The 21,208-nt window shown below is 43.6% G+C and overlaps 1 protein-coding gene across 1 annotated transcript in view; it reads right to left on the bottom strand.

The window, feature by feature from the left end:
- The window catches only part of ROCK1 (Rho associated coiled-coil containing protein kinase 1), a 99,115-nt gene that overhangs the window by 41,007 nt on the left and 36,900 nt on the right, over positions 1-21,208 (bottom strand). Inside the window, exons 3-8 of the mRNA XM_066579638.1 lie at positions 16,316-16,416; positions 15,483-15,620; positions 11,336-11,511; positions 4,942-5,026; positions 3,055-3,199; positions 2,558-2,696 (exon numbers count right to left, since the gene is read on the bottom strand). Coding sequence (XP_066435735.1) covers positions 2,558-2,696; positions 3,055-3,199; positions 4,942-5,026; positions 11,336-11,511; positions 15,483-15,620; positions 16,316-16,416 — 784 coding nt within the window. The remainder of the gene's footprint in view (positions 1-2,557; positions 2,697-3,054; positions 3,200-4,941; positions 5,027-11,335; positions 11,512-15,482; positions 15,621-16,315; positions 16,417-21,208) is intronic.

Raw genomic sequence — 21,208 nt, 5'->3', positions numbered from 1 at the left:
AGTGACAAAAATACTACAGTTTGTACCATCTAGTTATTTTTCATATAACTCTTCCGCAATTCCTCAATATTGATCGCCTATAATGGGCCTCTTTGTTACTTTTATATTTAAGACATCTTGTTTCTGTCACGGCCAGCCAAGTTTTTTGTAAAGGTCAGATAAGTGCAGCCACGATTGTCACGAGACGATACAAAGCTCTTTTTTCCCCCTTCACTAAATGCGCCTATCATTTAATGCAAACGCTACACAACGATAATCTAACAACTGAAACGCTCGGCCGCTACCTCCATTTTCTGACGATTTTCGTTAGGTTAAAAAAAAAAAATCAGTCTTTAAAAGCAAAACCATCGCTCACTTTTGATCATGCTAACGAATTTTGAGCGATAATCGTATCTAAATGAGCCTCCACTCATTATGCACTCCTTGCACATGTTAGATGAATTTATTACCACTTCCCTGGTAGCACAGTTTAACCGGCGAGGCCCATTCTGTTGTACCGTACCAATCTGAGCAGGAGATTGACAGAATCCTTTCACCAGCTGCATTACATACACCATTCACATACAAGACAAATATTTCTCAGGTGGTAACAGCTGATACTAGATTTTTTCTTTGAGAAATTTAATCCCCATCCCCCACTGAATATACACAACTTTTACTGGGTTCTGCACCAAAGTTTTGTTCTTTTGCTAGAGCCCTCTGAACACTTCCAGATTAATTATGCTCACCCTGTACATGTACAACATTGTGCGAGTAAGGGTTAATGTAAGAGCAGTAAAAACATAGTTGCAGAAAAACTTTTTTTATTCCTTCAAAATAAGAGCCTTTAGGCCAATCTTGAAACAAATTAGATCACTGGAGAGGAGACCAGGGATGGATTGTGACAAATTAGGAGACAAAAAAAAAAAGCATTTCTTTCTTCTAACTAGGATGAAGATATTTGTCTTATGCTTCATGGGGTTTAATTTGAATTACCATTGTAGGACAACAGGTTAATCTGTTTTTTTTTATCCTATCAGACTACATTTATAAGCAGGACAGAAAGAAAAAAATTCTGTTCTTTGGGACAATCAGATCTATTTTCTATTTACACTCACCAGTTTCAACTGATACTGACCACAATGGGGTAAACAATCTGCATGTGGGTTAAGCAAACCATTAACGTACTGATGCAACTACACACAAGTGCCATAAGATATAGCAGGGAAAACTGGACATGTCAAATCTTCAGTTACATTAATTTCTTTCTGCATGGATTATGTCAATGAGGTCCCATCGCACCACCCTTCCCAATGAGGTCCCATCGCACCACCCTTCCCAATGAGGTCCCATCGCACCACCCTTCCCAATGAGGTCCCATCGCACCACCCTTCCCAATGAGGTCCCATCGCACCACCCTTCCCAATGAGGTCCCATCGCACCACCCTTCCCAATGAGGTCCCATCGCACCACCCTTCCCAATGAGGTCCCATCGCACCACCCTTCCCAATGAGGTCCCATCGCACCACCCTTCCCAATGAGGTCCCATCGCACCACCCTTCCCAATGAAGTCCCATCGCACCACCCTTCCCAATGAGGTCCCATCGCACCACCCTTCCCAATGAGGTCCCATCGCACCACCCTTCCCAATGAGGTCCCATCACACCACCCTTCCCAATGAGGTCCCATCACACCACCCTTCCCAATGAGGTTCCATCACACCACCCTTCCCAATGAGGTCCCATCGCACCACCCTTCCCAATGAGGTTCCATCACACCACCCTTCCCAAGTGTCCCACAATCACCGACGGCAAACCTTTCCTTACAAAGACCCTTATCAGCTCCTCTCTATGGCTTACATACACTCAACATACTTAACTCAGATTAAAGAAAGCAACAGAAGCAGGCAGTGACGTCACATGCATCCAACGCTGCTTGTAAACCCAAGTATATGTATGATTTTATCTGCCTCCAGAAGTCGTGCTGGCCGCCTTATAACGGCTGGGAGCACAGGCGACCTATACCTCATTTCCTAGAATTCGCAATTTAAAAATTTGGGAACAATTGAGCAATTTCAGGCCAGGTTTTATTTTTAGTTTCCCACATTTTATCGAGTGATTGATATTTCTCCCTCATATATTACATGATTTCTACATCTAAAAACAACTACGGTAAAATATATTAACGATATATTAGCGGACCTCTCCTCAAACCCATTCAGAGACGGGCAAACACATTTAGATTCACTTGTTAGAAGAATCTAAAAATTACATCGCAGATTGTGGTAGAACACTAAATTGTAACCAAAAGCCTGTCCTTTCGGTAGTTTCACCCATGGAGGTTTTGTTTTTTCTCTTTTCTTACAAAAAAAAAAAAAAGGCCACAATTAACAGTTAATTATGGGCGGTATACAGTAAAGTAGCAAAGAAGTGTGACTATATTAACTAAAATGAAACTCCATGAATAAAAGTCCAGAAGTCCGATAGTCAATGCCGAGGGGTCTGGCTTTTACGGCTCCATTCGGCATGTTCTAGGTGTGGGACATAGGGAATATCTCAAATCGATAATGAAGTCATACCTGTCTGTGAGGAAGGCACAGATCAAATTTTTCGCCTCTTTTGAAATGTCGCTGTCCTCTGGGAATGTAAGTGAGTTTTTGTGATTCATGATCTTGCTGTATGTCCCAACCAGCGAGTCTGCATAGAAGGGAGTGTCTCCTAGAAAAGGCAATTTGCTATCCTGTTAAATATTTCTAAGCACAGACAATGTAGGCACTGGCATATCACTAGAGCTGTAATACAATGTAACACATCAAAGGCCAGATAGATCAGGTCTAAAGCCTAAAGCAAGCGCAACTGGTCTCAGCTGCCCCCAAGTGCCCACTGACTGAAAACTTACCTGTGTATCGAAACCCAGTACAACTAGAAACGTGATGGTGAAATATACTTAGGATAACAAAAAACTCTACATTGTACATTCAACATAATATTACCAAATATCAAGGTACTAGAACCTAATGTCCCAATTGCCAGGGACATTTCCAGAGATTTTTTCAGAAATTCCCAAGGAACTTACCTACAAGCATTTCATATAGGAACACTCCTACAGACCACCAATCACATTCTCGTCCATAGTAACCGTCGCCTCCCTGTGATTTTAATACTTCGGGGGAAATGTAGTCCGGAGTTCCTACAGCAGTGTCGCATCGTACCATTCCTTCCTATGTGGCGGGGAGCAAACATTTTACTAAATCATAACACAAGTCAAAATAGGTAGAAAAACGTAATAGTGACACATTGCAAGACTTCATAGCTCTCACTAGTGCTCTTCCCATGACCATTTTAAGGGTTTTTAACCCCTTCCTGACACACACAGCTATACATGTCCTAGTCCGTGCAGTCCGGATGTATATAGATATCTACAGCATATGATTTGTATGCGGTGGGCTTGGAAGCTGAGCCAGCTCCATACACGGCAGGTTTCGGCTGTCTTCGATAGCAAATACCTGCCTTTACCAGCCACGATAGGAGAAAACTCAGATATTGGCTGTTAACCCTTAATAAGATGTTGACAGATAGCAATTAAAATTTGTGTTTTGTTTTTCTAAAAGTAGCATTACATAAAAATACTATATACGTTTTGTATCGCTGTAACCATACTCAGCACAGAAGATAACAAGTCACCTTTACTGCACTATGAAAGCCATAAAAACAAACCCCCTAAATGGTGTAATTGCAGTTTTTCCCATTTCGCTCTACTTATAAATTCTTAAAAGTTTTCCAATACATTATATGGTGTGTTAGATTGTACCAGCGAAAAATTTAACTCATGCCTCAAGATTTCCTTTAAATTCATTATGCAACTATTTCCCCAGTATACACAAGTTGGCCAATATTGTACTTTGGTTAGTTATTCCTTTCTAACACACTCCTGGTGTCCTTCCCCTTCAGATAGGCCATGTGATCTCTATTCTGAACAGCTCAGATATACTTAGATTTATGGGTTTATACATTTTTAGATTAGTCAGTTTTTTCAGTCCACATAATTCCTATTATGGACACTACCGCGTGGGCGTGTAGCAGTGAGTTCAGAATCGGTCTCCCCAGTTATCCATATAGTCTAGTAGTTCAGGTGGGGATTTCATGTGTCAGATTCCTATTAACTGAAAACGCAACTAAAAAGTTAGGAGACACCGGCGTTGCTGTAAGTGGAGATTCTCAGAAGACTGGAGAAGGCGATTAGTTTGTTGAGCTAAGCGTTTCGATGTTGGACAGCCATCTTCACCAGGTATATTTGCCTGAAGAGGATGTCTGCCAACATTAAAAAGCATATGTCAAACTTATCACCTTATACAGTCTCCAGATAATCTCTGCTGACAGCAGCATCAACTGTCCCCGACTTTTGATATGTTCTCGGACTGCTGTTTTGAGAGGTTCTCCCGGCCAATCCGCTGGCAGGAGTGGCTGGAGTTTGCATGTACTTCCTTCCAGAACTGTGCCTGTTCCACACCACCTGGTCAGGTGAGCGTGCCTTTGCGCACTGCGCTGGTCCTACACTTCTCAAGCGATTCCCTGCATTATGCAGGACTGTTTTTTTTCCTTTGAAGATTCCTTATAAAGGGAGGAATGTTTTTATTTCTATTCTTTTCGGCCTTTTCTATGTTCAGAGTTCCTTTAAAGATAACCTGGCACGTCTGTTTTAAAGTTAATGAAAAAATCATTTTGGAGCAGCTTTTCGGCATTGTGTTATTTCTATTGGACATTATCAGAGCACATAGAGACCCAATTCATTGACAATGTAAATGGTAAAACCAGATTGTCAGTTCATTCATGGATTTCTATGAGGGTAAACAGAGGGACAGTTATAATGGTGGCCATAGTTGACAATGAGCTCTTAAAGAAATAACTTGCACACATCCCTAATCGCGTTCATCTGAATGATCCCTTCGACCGTCTAACTTACCGAGTTCATTTTCATACAAGTACCAAAATCTGCAAGTTTTAAATGACCAGATTTGTCCAGCAGCATATTGTCAGGCTTCACATCCCTACAAGACAATAAGCAATGATTAACATCTCGCTGTCACCACCTGATTCTGTGCAATGACACAGTGTAACACCGCTCACCATCCACATGTGCAATTGTAGCACAAGCTCACTGTTATGATAAATAAACTGTATCCATATAATAGGTTCAAATAGAACAGACCTTCAATGTTAGTGCGTACCTTCATATAAAAAAAATGGGGGAAATTTACTAAGCCTGGCATTTCTGACACCAGGCTTAGTAGGACTTTCCCCTGATGCATGGTGCGCTATGCCCAGTGACAGGAAGGCATGGTACATCCTACAGCTTTTCTCCAAAAATAAACCCTACCCCGGTTTTCAGGGACGGCTTCAAATATAAGCCCCCGCCCACATCCCAAAAATAAGCCCCAGCTAAAATTACATGAGAAGAATAAAAAAAAAAAAAAAGAGAAATGCTCACCTAGCCGGCAGCATCTGAGTCCCTTGCGCTGGGCTCCAGCGCTGCGGCAGGCTTCCGTGTCTTGAGCGCTGACAGAGCACTCGATTGCTGGAGGCGGGGTATTTAAAGCCTCATTACCAGAAAGAGTGCTGTGATTGGATCATGAGTACCCCTGGCTCAGCCAATTAAGAGTCAGCGCTCGATCATTCACAGCCATTTAGTGAATGACATCACTGAATGTCTCTAATTGGATGACGAGCGCCGTTGGCTCAGCCAATCACAGCACACCCTTGCTGGAGGCGGGGTATTCAAAGCCCTGTCACCAGAAAGAGTGATGGGTCAACGCTGAGGACACTGAAGACTGCCGCAGCGACTGCGACCAGCATGAGGGACTCAGACATTGCAGGCCCGGTGAGTACAAGACACCCCCAAAAATAAGACACTGTGCCTCTTTTGGGGCAAAAATTAATATAAGACAGTGTCTTATTTTTGGGGAAACATGGTACTAGGCCTTAGGAGTCACTCAAAATAAATACGAGAAAAAGAGTGTGGTGTAACTTCTATTGGCACTGTGGATAGAAGAATTAATATTTAGAGATAAGCGAGCATGCTCGTTTAAGGCTGATGCTCGAGCGAGCATCAGTCTTTTCAAGTAACTGATTACTCGTCCGAGCACCATGCATGGGGAGAGATCTCTCTCCCCCCTCCCCGCATGGTGCTCGGACGAGTAATCAGTTACTCGAAAAGACTGATGCTCGTTCGAGCATCAGCCTTAAACGAGCATGCTCGCTCATCTCTTACTATTCCAAGTAGAAACAGGATAAGGTGCTGTCTATCCTCTAATCGCCTACTGTGTTGAACGGGGAGTGGTAATAAAGCTGATGTACACAAAAGAAATTAGCTACTCGTCTAGGAGATTAATACAGACAAATCAATCAGCGGTTAATTAGGACAATTAATGGATGGCTAATAAAAAGTACTTTATATTGTGACCAGAACAATTAGGAAGCGTCTAAAAGTAAAACTCGTGGAGCAAAATTTAAAAAAAAAAAAAAATTATGATTGGGGAAGAAAATTCATATAAAAAAAAAAGCACAAATAAATTATACAGTACTTCTAAACCTAACGGCAAATAAGCAGGTTAAATGAACAGATGAATTATTAGTATAAATCATAAGTATAAACTGGGGGTGAAAAAATAAATAAATAAAATGGTATGTTTTAATAATATAAAATCTATAAAATGCCTCAAGGAAACATGGTATATGTAGGAGCAATCTGTAGAGCACAATCGGATAGTGTATATTAAATGGGGAATAAAGTGTAAAAAAAAAAAAAAAAAATTCTTTTTGGAAGGTAAAAAATTGAAGTAACTTTTTTTAAGCATATTTAGTAACCAACTGATGTTTTACCTTAGTTAGACAAGTAGCTAATGTCTATTAATTAATAAAGAAGAACCTGGTCAAATCGCGCATTGCAATATCCCCTATTGATTATAAGTAGAGATGAGCGAGCATACTCGCTAAGGGCAATTTTTTAGAGGGGGGGGGGGGGGGGGGGGGGGAGGGGGGGAGAGATCTCACCTCTGTTCCTCCCCGCAGCTCCCTGCCCGCCGCTGGCACCCAAACCTTTTGTCTCAAGCGGGCAGGTACTCGCTAAGGGCAATACTCGCTCGAGCAATTGCCCCTAGCAGGTATGCTCGCTCATCTCTAATTATAAGTCAACGATTTTCAATATTTTCCTTCAGCTCAATATAAATAGACGCTTAGCCTATGAACTAGTAATGAAATGTGCGCTTGGACTAGAAGGCATTCAACATGATATACTATATTGTCTAGGTGTTTGTGGGAAACATTACAATTACTCCACAGGCTTAAACTACATTAACCCCTTAGTGACGAAGCCTGTTTGCGCCTTAGTGACGGAGCCAAATTTTGGAAATCTGACATGCGTCGTTCAACGTGGCATAACTCCGTAAAGGCTTTACATATCCCAGTGACTCTGACATTGTTTTTTCGCCACATGTTGTACTTCATTTAGATTGTAAAAAGAGACCGATAGAATTTGTGTATATTTATTAAAAGTTCCAATATTGGAAAAATTTTGGAAAAATTGCCATTTTTTCAAATTTTCAACCGTAATATCTCAAATATGTCCAAACATACTGTACAAATTTTTGATAAGATATGTATTTCCATCTGTTTACTTTATTCTGAATGCATACTTGAAAAACTTGTGTTTTTTTTAACCATTTAGAGGACGTACAAATTTAACATTACCTTTCAGCATTTTGAGGAGCACTTTGTTTTCCTGCACCAAGCCAAGTTTGCAAAGGCTCATAAGTGTCAGAATAATAGATACACCCACAAATGACCCCATTTTAAAAACTACACCCCTTAGTGTATTCACTGAGGGGTGTCATGAGTATTTTGACCCCACCAGTTCTTTTCAGGAATTAGTTCAATTTAGGGGACAAAAAATAAAATTTCATATTTTTGCAAATATGTCATTTTAAAGACATATTTTTTTCCTATAGAGCCCATGAAAATGAGGATTTACACACCAAAATGGATACCCCCGTTTGTCCCGTGTTCAGAAACATACCCATTGTGGCCCTAATCTACTTATAGGACACATGGTTAGTCCTATAATGGAGGGAACACCTGTTGGATTTCTGGGCACAACTGAATAAATTCCAGGCCCCATTGCTCATTTGTACGGAATAAAAATTGACTCCCTAAAATCCCCCCCCCCCTCCACGCCCTTTTCGGCGTTCCCCAAATCTTAGATAAAAGTAATAATGTGAACTGTGTAGTATTTCCAAAGACGGGTAATTATGGAGGCTGGTTGGGATGGGCACATGGGGCAATAAAACCGGGTATCCCCCCTCCTCTCATGCTTTTTGGGAGTCATTTTTTGACCTCAGTGGCGGGGATGGGGTGTAAAAAGTGGCGCTCTGAGTCTCCGTAAGCTTGATGAGGTGCGGCGGTCTCACACAGAAGGCGCTCAACAAGCTGCTCCTGGAACTGCAGGAAGGCGAGCGTTCCCGGGGCTTCTTGTAAATTGCGTATTACAGATAGCGGTCTGAATAACGCCGGACTTACGCAGTCGTAGGTGGATCCCGGCTGTGAGCCCGGCTGTGACCCTGCGTACGGCCGCGTAATGTACTGCGCATAACTGCGTACTTACACGGGCGGTCATGCGCAGTACACTTTTTTTTTGTGGTTTGTATTTCCCGCACCGTCGCTTAGCGATGACGCGGGTACCCGCAGCCCGTATACAACGTAGTTGCGTATGGGCTGCGGGTATATCCGCGACCATGGAGCACAATGGGCTCACCGCGGCCCTCCGTGAAATCTCCAGGCTCTCGGCTAAGTTTTGTAGCCAGGAGCAGGGAGTTTTAAAAAAACCACGGCTTTTGCGCATGCGCCTGCCACATTGGTGACGGGCGCGTGCGCAGAAGCTGGGTTGAGGTCCGCGGATAAATCCGCAGGCCTTAGGTACGTCATTTCATCCTCCCTCACGGATATGATCCGTGGGGGGAGATGAAACGCAAGCTTTTTTTAAACTTTTTTTTACTTTTTTTTTTTTTTTTTTACCTTTTACCCCTTTTTTTATTTTATTTTTTTTACTTTTTGCACTTTTTTTAACTTTACATGAACACTGTCATCCATTGGATGACAGTGATCAGGTCCCCAGTGCCATCCCTCTGCTCTTGGCTACACATGGCAGCCAGGAGCAGAGCAATTTTGAATTTCCCGGGGCTCGAGCCCCTCTGTGCACGCGCCCGATGTCAATCATCGGGCGCACATGCGCAGACGGTGATTTCGGGTCCCGGGACATCGCAGAGGACCGGGGGTGAGTATCTTCACCTCCCCTCATGGATCGGATCCATGAGGGGAGGTGAAACTTTACTTTTGTTTTACTTTTTAAACTTTTTCGCGATCACCGCTATCGCAATGGATAGCGGTGATCCCAGGCCCGGGGACCGCTCACAGTGGTCCCCGGTAACACCTCCTGGTTCCCGGCTACCTTCAGGAGCCGGGAGCCAGGAGATTTTAAATTTGCCGGGGACACCCGGGCTTCTGCGCGTGACGTCATCGTCAGGCGCGCATGCGCAGAAGGCCGCCGGCGGGTCCGGGAGGACCAGATCTCCGGGGGACACCGCCGACAAGCCGTGTGAGTATTTTCAGCTGCCGTGATGGATTCGATCCATCATAGCAGCTGAATTACTACTTTTTTACACAGTTTTCTTTACTTTTTTTGCGATCGGCGCTATCCACTGCATAGCGCCGATCGCAATGCCGGGGGGGACTGCCCGCATCCTGGGATGACAGCTCCATGCTGTCGGCTACCTGCGGGCACCGACAGCATGGAGTTGTCACGTCCTCAGGCCAGTGGGCATCAATCCAAAGAGGATGCATAAAACTACGTCCTCTAGGATTAAGGCCCACTTTCTGAGGACGTAGTTTCCCGATGGGGCGGTCGTTAAGGGGTTAAATTGTCCTGCATGAGAAACATTTAAGACTGGAAGATGTATTATGCTACAGAATACCTAATGCTACATTAGGGTCTGCGCCATTCGCAGCGCTGTTGCTACATACCGACACTATGCTGCAGGAAAAACATTATATAGTGTATTATTGTAACATGGCTCTCTCCCTTTAACTTAATGTAAGAACTTGGATTCAACTTGAATATCCAATGAGTAACCCACGGGGCTCCTTAGATGGTGCACATTGTACAATCCCTTTACACGGCACTGAGGCCATAAGAACGTTTTTTTTAAGGTGTTCTATAAATCAGAGTATCTGCTGAATTGCAGCTCTGGGCAAATCACCAAATATCAGGTTTTTTTTTTTCCTGAGCATGCACCACAAAATGAAGTGAAAAAAATATCAGTCCTAGAATGGACACACTGAGCATGCTGGGAAAGGCCGAATTGCCATTCACTGGGCTGATTACATTCTCATACATTGGGATTGGCCGTGTATAAGGAAGGCACTCCGTACGATTGGCTAAAGCACATGTCCTACATAATAAGCTTTCTCTCTCCATTGGTCGCGTTTCTCACTGGACTCATGTTACATAACAGCTGTCATTTAGGTGGGTGCGCCTATAGTAACCCCAGACCCCTGAGGATGCCACTACGTTGGCAAAACACATTGAGGGGCTTTTATATTTCTTTTAGCTCAAACACGCAGACCTGGCGATATGATTTAGGCAGAGTCATTAGTCTGCAACCGTGACCTGCTTGATATCTAATATAGCTAATAGCTATTTAGGAGAGCTCTATAAAGCACTGTATACAACATGCTGCAGCAGCATGGAATATTATATTATATATACTTAGGTTGTGGCATGAGGTACACATAAATCTATTGGCATAGGGCAGCCGCGCTCCCTTCAAACAAGCCCCACACATTTTTCAGAAAAGGAGTGATGTGGGGCAGAATGAAGAAAAGTCACAGGTTCTAGCACAAATGGGTGTTTGGGCAAATGTTTGCAACTTTTTTACGTCAGAAACTAAACCTATCCTATCCTCTGGATGTGAAGTCATGAACAGGAGATTAGCAGAAACTGTCGTATCAACACAGCGTTCCCATTGATTTCACTTCCTTCCCTATCCGCTTAGGACAACGATCAGCTGATTGAGGGTTTCAAACTGAAAACCCCCATCTATCAACTACAGATGGCCTATCCGGAGGATAGATCAACAGTGAAAAAAAAATTGGCAGACACCCCTTTAACCATCTTCACATACCTGGAGAACTGGTTTTATTTTCAAACTTTAATTTTGCTCTAGATATATTTATTACATAGTGCCAGACAGTCATACAATTTAGGCTAGATTCCCACCATGTATTGCCTGTGAATAGAAAGAACTTACCTATGAATGAAACCCATCGAATGAATAGCATCTAAGGCTAGAACCACTTGAGCGGTATAGAAACGGGCCCATTTCTCAGGTACATCATAGTTGCTCATCAAGTTAACCAGGTCTCCTCCTGGCATGTACTCCATCACCATATAAAGATACCGATCGTCTTGAAAAGCATAAAAAAGCTGCATATAGAGCAAAATACAGGTTAACTTTTTACTAAAAAGATACTTCATAGGAACTTCAGAGAATATTAGTAACCTTAACAATGAAAATATACTAAAGCCAGAGAGAAGGCGATACATTCTGTTCCCATTTGCCTGGAAATTCAGATTCCATTGGGGAATTTTTTAGAAGATGCAACTACAAATTAAACTTGTATTCGGTTCTTCAGTAGAGTTTATATAGCGTTAGCGTACTCACTCAGCCTCTTCAGGGATCTGCCTGAATCATAGAAGAAACTTTAGAAAACTGCTCAACAATTTGAAAACCATCTTCATCGTCAAGATGGAGCAAAAACAAGCGAACACTTGTGGATCAGCGAATCCTACTGGTTCCAGAAAAGTAGCCACAAAACTCCGGCACACGTGAATAAAATCTCTAGATTGATTCTTAAATTGTACACATATCAGGCGGGCACTGCCCTTACTCATGGTTGTAGATGTAAAACAATGTAGTATATAAGGGTTTTAGCTAAAAGTAATTCAAAAGTGGTCAGAACTTTATTAAATGATTTGGGTCAAACTGCTTATGTTGGTAAAGGAACTCTTCCTATACAGTAAGATGTAATGTATCCCTTCTTCATAGCAGGTAAATAATGGATTCCAAGCAGATGCAATGTGCTATCTGACATCCACAGAAGGCTACAGAGAGGTCACCGTTGAGAAGGGCAATGTGCACTAATGGATGAAGTAGTTTACAAAAGGGGAAACCAACATTGAAGACGAGCCATGTAGCGGAAGACCATCAACTGCAACCACTGATACGAACTGTCAGAGTAGACACATTTATTCACATGGAGAGTCAAGTCACAACTTGTGAGCTTGCAGCAGAATTGGACTGTGGTCATAATACTATAGAGAAGATGGTGGGAGACTTGGGAGCATCGAAAAGCGTGCGCCAAGTGGGTACCTCATCAGATGCAAAGGAGAGAAGAGTTGGAGTCTGATCTGATGGAAGTGTTCGACGCCAATGAAAACACTTGTCTCCAATCTGGTGAAAAAGGATGAAGTTTGGGTGCATCTTCATGATCCAGAAACACCAAAAACATGCAATGGCATCCAACTCTGCTCCAGGGCATAAGACATTTATCAATCAGCATGGAAAGTCATGGTGATTTTTTTTTTAATAGAACAAGTGCCTCATTCTCCTTGATTTTCTGGATCTTTGGCTGTATAGTGTCCAGTGAGCAGTACACGAAGCTTAGAGAAGCCATAAGGAGGAAGAGAATGAAGAAGAATCTGCAAAGGATCCAACTTCATCATGACTATGTGCAATCATACATATCTCTAGCAACAAATCAGGTGATGGAGAAAATTGGGCGGGCTGGTGGTCCACCACCCACCGTACACACCGGCTCTGGGGCCCTCTGACCGCCACCTGTTCAGTCCAATAAAGGACAGTCTTTCGGGACAACAATTTGACAACATAGATGAGGTGAAAGTGGCTGTGAAGAAGTGAATTTTTTCAAAGAGGATTCGTAACCTGAGTTTAAGGATGGTGCAAATAAGTCACTTGTGATGGAGACAATGCTGAGTAGTACCTTTATATAATGGAAGAGTTTTTCTACCAGAATATGCAATTGGAATTATATAGGTCATTTTATAAAAAAAAATAAATCCTGACCAGATCTACATTACTTTCGTTACACCCTTGTATACAAAGGCTGATCAATCGTCTGTGCAACACACAAGTACATATGTTTATGCTGAATTGGCTATATCCGATACACAATCAGTAGAACCATTGCATCAGCGTCCAGAAAATACAAAACTATCCAATCAATGGAAAAGTCACGTGACAAATTAAGGACGGCGTCACATCGGTGGCGGAAACTCCGGCCAGAAATTCTGCCGTACATCTGGCTGAAAATACCAGAAGAAAAAGTGCTGCATGTGGCGCTGCTTCTTCAGTCTAAAACCCAGGCAGCGCGGCGGAAAGCGGGTGGACTCCATTTTTAGTCAATGGGATCTGTCCGGCACTCTAGGGTTCCGTCCAAAAACAGAGCCGTTTGGCCACGCGGATTCCCTTTTCCCCAAGCCGCCCTCTGGCTCCCTTAGGGTTTTTTTTAAATGGAAGAAAATAGATTTAGATATTTAATTCACATATGCTGGAGTTTTACGGCTATTTTTCTGCGTGAAGCACCAAAAACAGCCTTCCGATAGAACCACAGGCTCTCCTTTTTCTCACACAGAACAAAGCTGCAAGCTTTAGTCCCCTTTTGAGCAGGTTTCCATTTCTTTACGCCATTTTTGCTTGACAGAATGGTATAATTAACTGCGCTATTCTATCCTGCATAAATGGCAGAAAGGAACAAAACTCAGCAGATGCAAATGGCACCTCTGGGCAGAAGGGCTGAGCGGGCACACTGTTACACTTATGATCACACTGCGGAGCTGGAAGTCTCAGAGGCGGCTTCATACTCACCAATTTCATGGAATGAAGCCACCTCTGAGACTTCCTACTATGACCCCAACAACTACATCCGACCCCACTGTACCAACGCGCCAGCCGATCAAGGGGAATCCTGGTTGGTGGATGCCTGGCAATCAACTAGTGATTGAGGATATAAGCAACCACAATGCCAGCAGCACAACTCAGAACACTTCAATAGTGGAGCAACATATACCTAGTCACCTGGAACCAGAAACCATGGATCCAATTTGGAACCATAGAAAAATGTGACAGCATCCAGGGAAAATATAAAAAGTCATTATTCTTCCAAAAACATAGCAACAATGTTTCAACCACAAGGTGCATGCGGTCACCATTTTTCTTTAATTGGTCTTCCATCTTGGGGATAGATCAATAGTATTTGCTCAGAAAATCTCTTTATACCCAATAATCAGCAAAGTGACAAAAAAATAGTCCCAGGACTCGTTAACATGAAAATTACAGTTAGCACTGGTAGACCACCCATTCTCGAATACGCAGGAATAATGTAGTCCAAGTCATATTTATGACTACAGAGCGCCTCACAGAAGTAAACACAAAAAAAAGTTGATCATCAATCTCTCAGTAACACCAACTCGATACAAACCTATAAAATCGCTGTTTAATTATTTGATATGATAAAAGAACAGAACTAGAAGAACACCACTGTACAATGACAAATCAGTGTGCTTAAAGTGACCAGCTAACATAACCCATGCTGCAATGTAATCACATATACAGCAAGTAGGGGTCACTTTAAAAAATAAAAAAGGCTATAGTGATAATAGAAGAAAAGCAGGGCTGATCTATAACGCATTGTTCCTCTATGTACAGGTGAGTCAGATGACAGTCATTTAGATAAGCTGAACAATAAGAGGCAACACCTTCACTCAGATGTATAAAATTCCAATATTATATACACAGATGCAACATACTTTACACATATATACAAACTCCTTAGGGCTTGTTCACACAACCGTGTTTTCATCGCATATTGCACAAGTGATGCACGCCCGCGTGATACGCGGTGAATGGAGTCAACGAAAGTACATGGATTAGTATTGATCCCTTCACATTAGTGTGTAAACACGCACGTGAACGATCGCAGCATGCTGTATTTCACCACGCATCACGCACAGTCCTATCCTTTTCTATAGGTTACGTATGCAACCTTGTCCATACACAATACAGTGTATATGGGTGACGCTGCATACGCAATGCCGCTATAAGGCAGAGTGGGGCATTTATAAAAGAAAAAACTAAACAAGTCAGACTGGGCATGACAGCGAGCGTGAGATAAGCGGTCCTGCGCAGTGCACTATCGCTGCCATACACAGCGATCGGAGGCTAGTAAAATGCTGCGTGATCCACGCAACGTTTTACGCATACGGCTGTGTGAATTAGGCCTAACATAACAAATATCGCTTTTAAGTAACGCAATAAAAATGGTATAGCCATGTGAGATGACCGAAAAAGAAGGCGAAACCTTGCTTGTCCAACGTACCTGCACTACCCAAGGACTGTTGGCAAATGCCATAATATCTCTTTCTTCCCAGAAGAACGCAGAGTCCGACCTCTTTATCATCTCCAGCTTGCTTAGAAGCTTCATGGCGTACACCTTCCGGGAGGACTTGTGCCTTACCTTTTAAAACAAAGATGTATTTCTCAGATGCATAAAACCAATTCTTATTTCAACCTTTCTGAATAACTTTTCACAACAAAGCTCGCCGGCTCTTGGTAGCCGCATATCGGGCCTTGTCCACCTCCTGTATATGGGCAAATGTCATTGATCTTGAGTCGGCTATATGTTCATGTTTATACCATTGGGGCAATGACTTCCCTCCTGGTATAACAAAGCATCAAGCATTTCGCTAATTGTCCCATGTGGAGGTACCTTTAGTGTGTGTGGGGGTTGAGGGCTAAGTATCAGATTGGTGTGGGTCCATCCGCTTAGACCCAACTGATCCGAATGGGGGTCCATGTAGCAGTGGCTACACACGCAAACTACTGCTCCATGTAAATGTACTCCAACGGGACAGCCGGAGACAGAGTGCTTGTACTCTGGCAGTCCCACAGATATGAATGAAGTAGTACCACGCATACATGATCACGCTCTATTCATTGCGGACTCTCGTTTTCCTGATCGTGAAGGTCCCAGTGGTTGAACCCACATTTGATCAAATACTTATTTCCTATCCCGTGTACAGGGAATAAGTTAATTTTGTGTATAACAACCCCTTTATTAATAATAATAATAATAATAAAAAAAATTAAACCATGCCAGCTGAAGTAACAAAAAAGTACAACTTCCCTATAGTGTAAGCATAAGCAACTTACCAGTTGGACTTCACCAAACGCTCCTCTGCCAATGACTTTAACTACTTCATAATCTTCAGCTTTCATACGCAAGTCCCGGATTTTACTTATTGTGTCTTTATCTAGAATCATAAGAAAAAAGGGGGAAAAAAGTTCACTCACTCCGAATGCTATTTTTAAGCAAGTTACCAGAAAGATGACAACAACAACGCTGGAACAGAGATGTAGAATTGGCAACAGATTGCTCTTTTTATGATTGAATACTAGGCTTTAATTTAAAACATGCAATGGGAATAACTAATTATTTGTATAAAGCTGTCACTCTATAAACTAGAATGCATTTACAGATTCCCAGTGGGCAGATATTTCAGCTCCAAATTTGGTCAAGGTTGAAAAAGGCTATTTTAATCCACGAGGGTCAACACTGGCATGAGATTGTATGGAAAAAGTTCAGAAAGCTAGTGTTCTCCAAACAGAGCGCTATTAAACTGAACCGCTGGAGCTTAATAAAGAAAGAACATCAGGATTCAGATTCAGGGGGTTCAGCTTTTTTTTTTTGCCAAAAATATGCTACTTATCTGATTTGTAAGGACTTGCTCAATCATCTTAGTCTGGCAAAAAAAAAGGATTCCTTTAACAATTTACAAAAGTGACACAAGAGAAACTAAAGTGTTTCTGCAATTACGAGGGCAGTAACTTAAGACCGAATGTCAGAAACACTTTAAGCATATTCTACAAACCCACCTACAGAGCCAAAAGTACATTAACGCCTATGTGTACTTAACCGATGTGTAGTGATCCAACACATCTAAAATAAGGAGAAAGCAACTTTGGAAATAGTCATGCCTAAAAATACTTCACTGTTTTAATCAACACAGCTCCAATACAGACCAATGTGTCTCCATGGAAACTGACCACAAACAAACCATGTGACTGCCTAAACCCCCATTTAGATGGGACGAATGTCGGACAAACAATGGGCAACACTTGTCCCCCGCACATACTAGCACCTGCAAGGGAGATTATATCGTTAGCTCACAGGGAGGCGGCTGGAGATTTCTCTTATCGCACTCCCCCGCCCCTCTCCATTGACATAACAGCAGCCGTTCAGTACTGAACGGCCGCTAATTTCCCTGAATGATTATTATTCAGCTTATCGTCCATGCTGCATTAACTATGGACGATAAGCTGATCACTTATTGCTCAGTGTAAATAGCGGCCGTTCAGTACTGAATGGCTGCTATGTTAAGTCAATGGAGAGGGGCGGGGGAGTGCGAGAAGTGAAATCTACTGCAGCCACCCCGCCCCCTGCTGCCCGCTCTGTGAGTGAGCCAGTGATACTAGCTACCGTGCAGGAGCACGGGAGCGAGGACATCCAGGGACGACTGTTGGGCATTGTTTGCCCGACATTCGTCCCGTCTAAATGGACCCTTACAGTCACATGTTAAAGGTGTTGTCTCTCTTCTAGCCATTGTGCTGCCGGAAGCAGCTACAAGTGGCACAACCCCTTTAATGCCCATGAACGCAGGTAAGTGATCATGAACAAATGTTCCTTAAAATGTTTATTCACCTGATTATTGTCCCATGTAAAAAAACACGACAGCCACACATTGATTATCTCACTAGAAATTGTTTCCTTTTTTACCTTCAATCACATTGTTTTATTATGAAAATATAACCGCAGCTTTGAAAACAAAAACAATCCTTTCTAAATTTAATGAAAAATACTTCCGTTTTTTCCATAACTCATGAGGCCCCAGGGCTCAAAATTAACGAGAGTTAAATACATGTCACATGGCGCTTAAAGGGGTTTTCCAGGGAAATACTATAGATGATATATCATCAGGATAGGTCATCAATAGTTAATCTGCCGGGGTCGGTCGCTCAGGACCCCGACTGATCAGTTGAGCGGGCGCATTCTGTCAGTGCCGCAATAAACACAGAGGTCGGGTTGAGAGCCTCTGCCCCCGACCTCTGTGTAGTGGCCGGCGCTTGTAACTGCAGGCACGGCTCTGAGTTAAATCAATGGGAGCCGTGCCTGCGGTTACAAGCGCCGACCACTATAAAAGGAGGTCGGCGCAGAGGCTATCACTCCAACCTCTGTGTGTTTGGAGCAGAAGTCTCCGTGCTGACCTCCCATGTAGTGGCCGGCGCTTGTAACTGCAGGCACAGCTCCCATTGAGCAGCATGTGCCCGCTCAGCTGATCAGTCGGTATCCTGAGCGACGGACCCCAACCGATAAACTATTGATGACCTATCCTGAGGATAGGTCATCAATAGTATTTGTATTATTGTATTTTGATGCCACCAGAAGCTATGGGTTTGACCGGGAAAACGCCCCCCCCCCCCTCACACACCTAGCTCCCGATTGGCTGTCTTAATGTAGGTCCTAGCAGCAGCGTGTTGCTTTTTTATTTTGGCTGGGGTCGGATTGCTGTAGCCGGGGAACATGCACTTTGTAGCCGCTGAAGTGGTTGCGTGATTAAACTGCGTCCCCCTTCTCCGGCGCTCACTGGTCCTGCACGGCCAGCGATTCCATGTGAGAGCTGCAGTGGCACAACACCGAAGCCCCACCTCTCACCTCATTGGGCCCGAATCCAGTTGTGAGCCTCAGGATGGGGGACAGAGGCGCAGAGCCCTCAACACTTTCACCGCTGCTGGGAGCCAGACACAGTGACCGAGGACGGAGGAGACAGGCAGAGAACCCCACAGTTTGCTGTATGCTGGTGCCACGCAAACGACGGGTAAGACAGCCGCAGACCACTGAGCATCTGCGCTGCTGGGAGGCAGATGCCACGGCTGAACACGGGGGAGAGAGCCGCAGACCGCTCTGCTTCTTCAGCCATGCTGGGAGGACCTGTGAGGCTGAGGACGAGTGACAGCCAATCAGAAACAGGGGGCGTGAACCCTCTGTCAAACAGCTTGTATATTGACTTCACCACTACTTCCAGTGGCGTCAAGATACAATAATACCAATAGTATTTACCAGAAAAGCCCTTTTAATGTGCTAAATGAGTGCCGATGTAACTGATTGACACTCATTTTTTGGCTCACGCCAAGTCATATAAAACAGAGTAAAGTAAAGGTGCTTTTAGACTAGACAATTTTCGTTTGGTCTAAATGCGGCCAATGACCGACTGATAAATAATTGACTTTTTATTCACCATTCGTTTTATGCAAACGTTAAAATCCTTGTTGGCTTGTTCACTAAGGCCTCCCTCACACAGGGCGTTTGCAGAAATGCAGCGTGCGATTCCGCTCGGTTCAGCGTTTTGGCTGCGCTTTCAGCTCGGCTGAAAACGCAGCCAAGGATGCTGAAAAGAAAAAAAAGAAAGCAATACTCCCCTAGCCGCTGCGGTTCGGGTCGGGCCCGCTGGTCTCTGCCGCTGATCCGGGCTTCCCCTGCAATCCCAAGTCTATTGCCGTAGGCAGGTTTGAGAACCCCACCTCCAGCAATAGAGTGCTGTGATTGGTTGTCGGCATGCTCGATGCCCAATCACAGCCCTTCATTGACTGTCTCAGCCAATCAGAGCTTGCCGGCGCTGAATGGCTGAGACAGTCAATGAAGGGCTGTAATTGGGCATCGAGCATGCCGACAACCAATCACAACACTCTATTGCTGGAGGCGGGGTTCTCAAACCTGGCCTACGGCAATAGACTTGGGAGTGCAGGGGAAGCCCGGATCAGCGGCAGAGACCAGCGGGCCCGACCTGGACCGCAACGGCTAGGTGAGTATTACTTTCTTTTTTTCTTTAGCCTAGCTGGGACTGATTTTCAGGGTAGGGCTTATATTGCAAGCCCTCCCCCAGAAAATCGGTGAGCAGTTAACGCTGCCAAAAACGCGGCACCAAGTGTTGCCACGTTTTCAGCAGTGCTGAAACCGCTGCCCATTCATTTCAATGGGCGACGCAGGGCTGAAAACGCCCCAAAATAGAACTTGCATCGCTGTCAAAGCGCAGAGTTGGAAGGTGCTGCGTTTTCAGCCCTGTGTGAGCAGCCCAATTAAAATGAATGGGAGTGTTGTACAGCGTTTAGCGCTGGGCCGAAAAGGCAGCGCTAAACACTGTACAAAACACCCTGTGTGAGGGAGGCCTTATAGTTGAGTTTAACCAGCACTCACACAGTGGATGTGAAAGACTGAACAATTCTCATCTGAACGAGCCAACAATGTATCTGCTTAAACAAGCCACACAAGAGCGAACGAGCCGGTGAGGAGGTCAAACGATAACTGTCATGTCTGGAAGGACCCCAAGACATGAGCACAGTATGAGACTACACTACAGGGGTTATTTGTAGCCTGCAGTGATGGAGCCCATTCACTGACATTTTTAAGATTTATTTGGCCTTTATGAATGGGAACATTCTTTATTAACAGAGGGGCTGAATGCCTAGTAAATTTTTCATCCGAGCACCCCTCACTCGATTGCTTGTCACATTCTGGACGCCTCCAATGTGTATTGCAATACTGCTCATCAGGAACCACCTTGATGTTGAGATTTCTTCCTTCTTTCTCTTTCACTATTCTGTGCTATCAATCCCATGATGTATCAGGACAACATTACATGAGCAATTAGAGCCTGTACCAACTCCGCCTGCTGGTAGGACAGTAATTATCATTACCTTCTACAACCCCAATAACAAAAAAACTGGGACACTGTGCAAAATGTAAATTAATGTTATTGGGGAAAAAAAAGCATGCAAGGATTTGGAAATCTAGGTTCAAAAGCCTGCATATCTGATTGTATTGAGTTGTATTAGTGCTTATGGCATGGGCAGCGAACACATCTTGAAAGGCACTATCAAAGCTGAGCAGTTTATAGAAGTTTTACAACAACATATACCATCCAGAGAGACTGTCAGGGGAGACCTTGTATATTTCAGCAAGGCAATTCTAAACCACATACTGCATCCATC

The sequence above is a fragment of the Eleutherodactylus coqui genome, chromosome 9, assembly GCF_035609145.1.
Source record: "Eleutherodactylus coqui strain aEleCoq1 chromosome 9, aEleCoq1.hap1, whole genome shotgun sequence".
Classification (NCBI taxonomy): Eukaryota; Metazoa; Chordata; class Amphibia; order Anura; family Eleutherodactylidae; genus Eleutherodactylus; species Eleutherodactylus coqui.
Note: the sequence above shows the minus strand (reverse complement) of the source record. Positions and strands in the feature narration are given on the sequence as shown.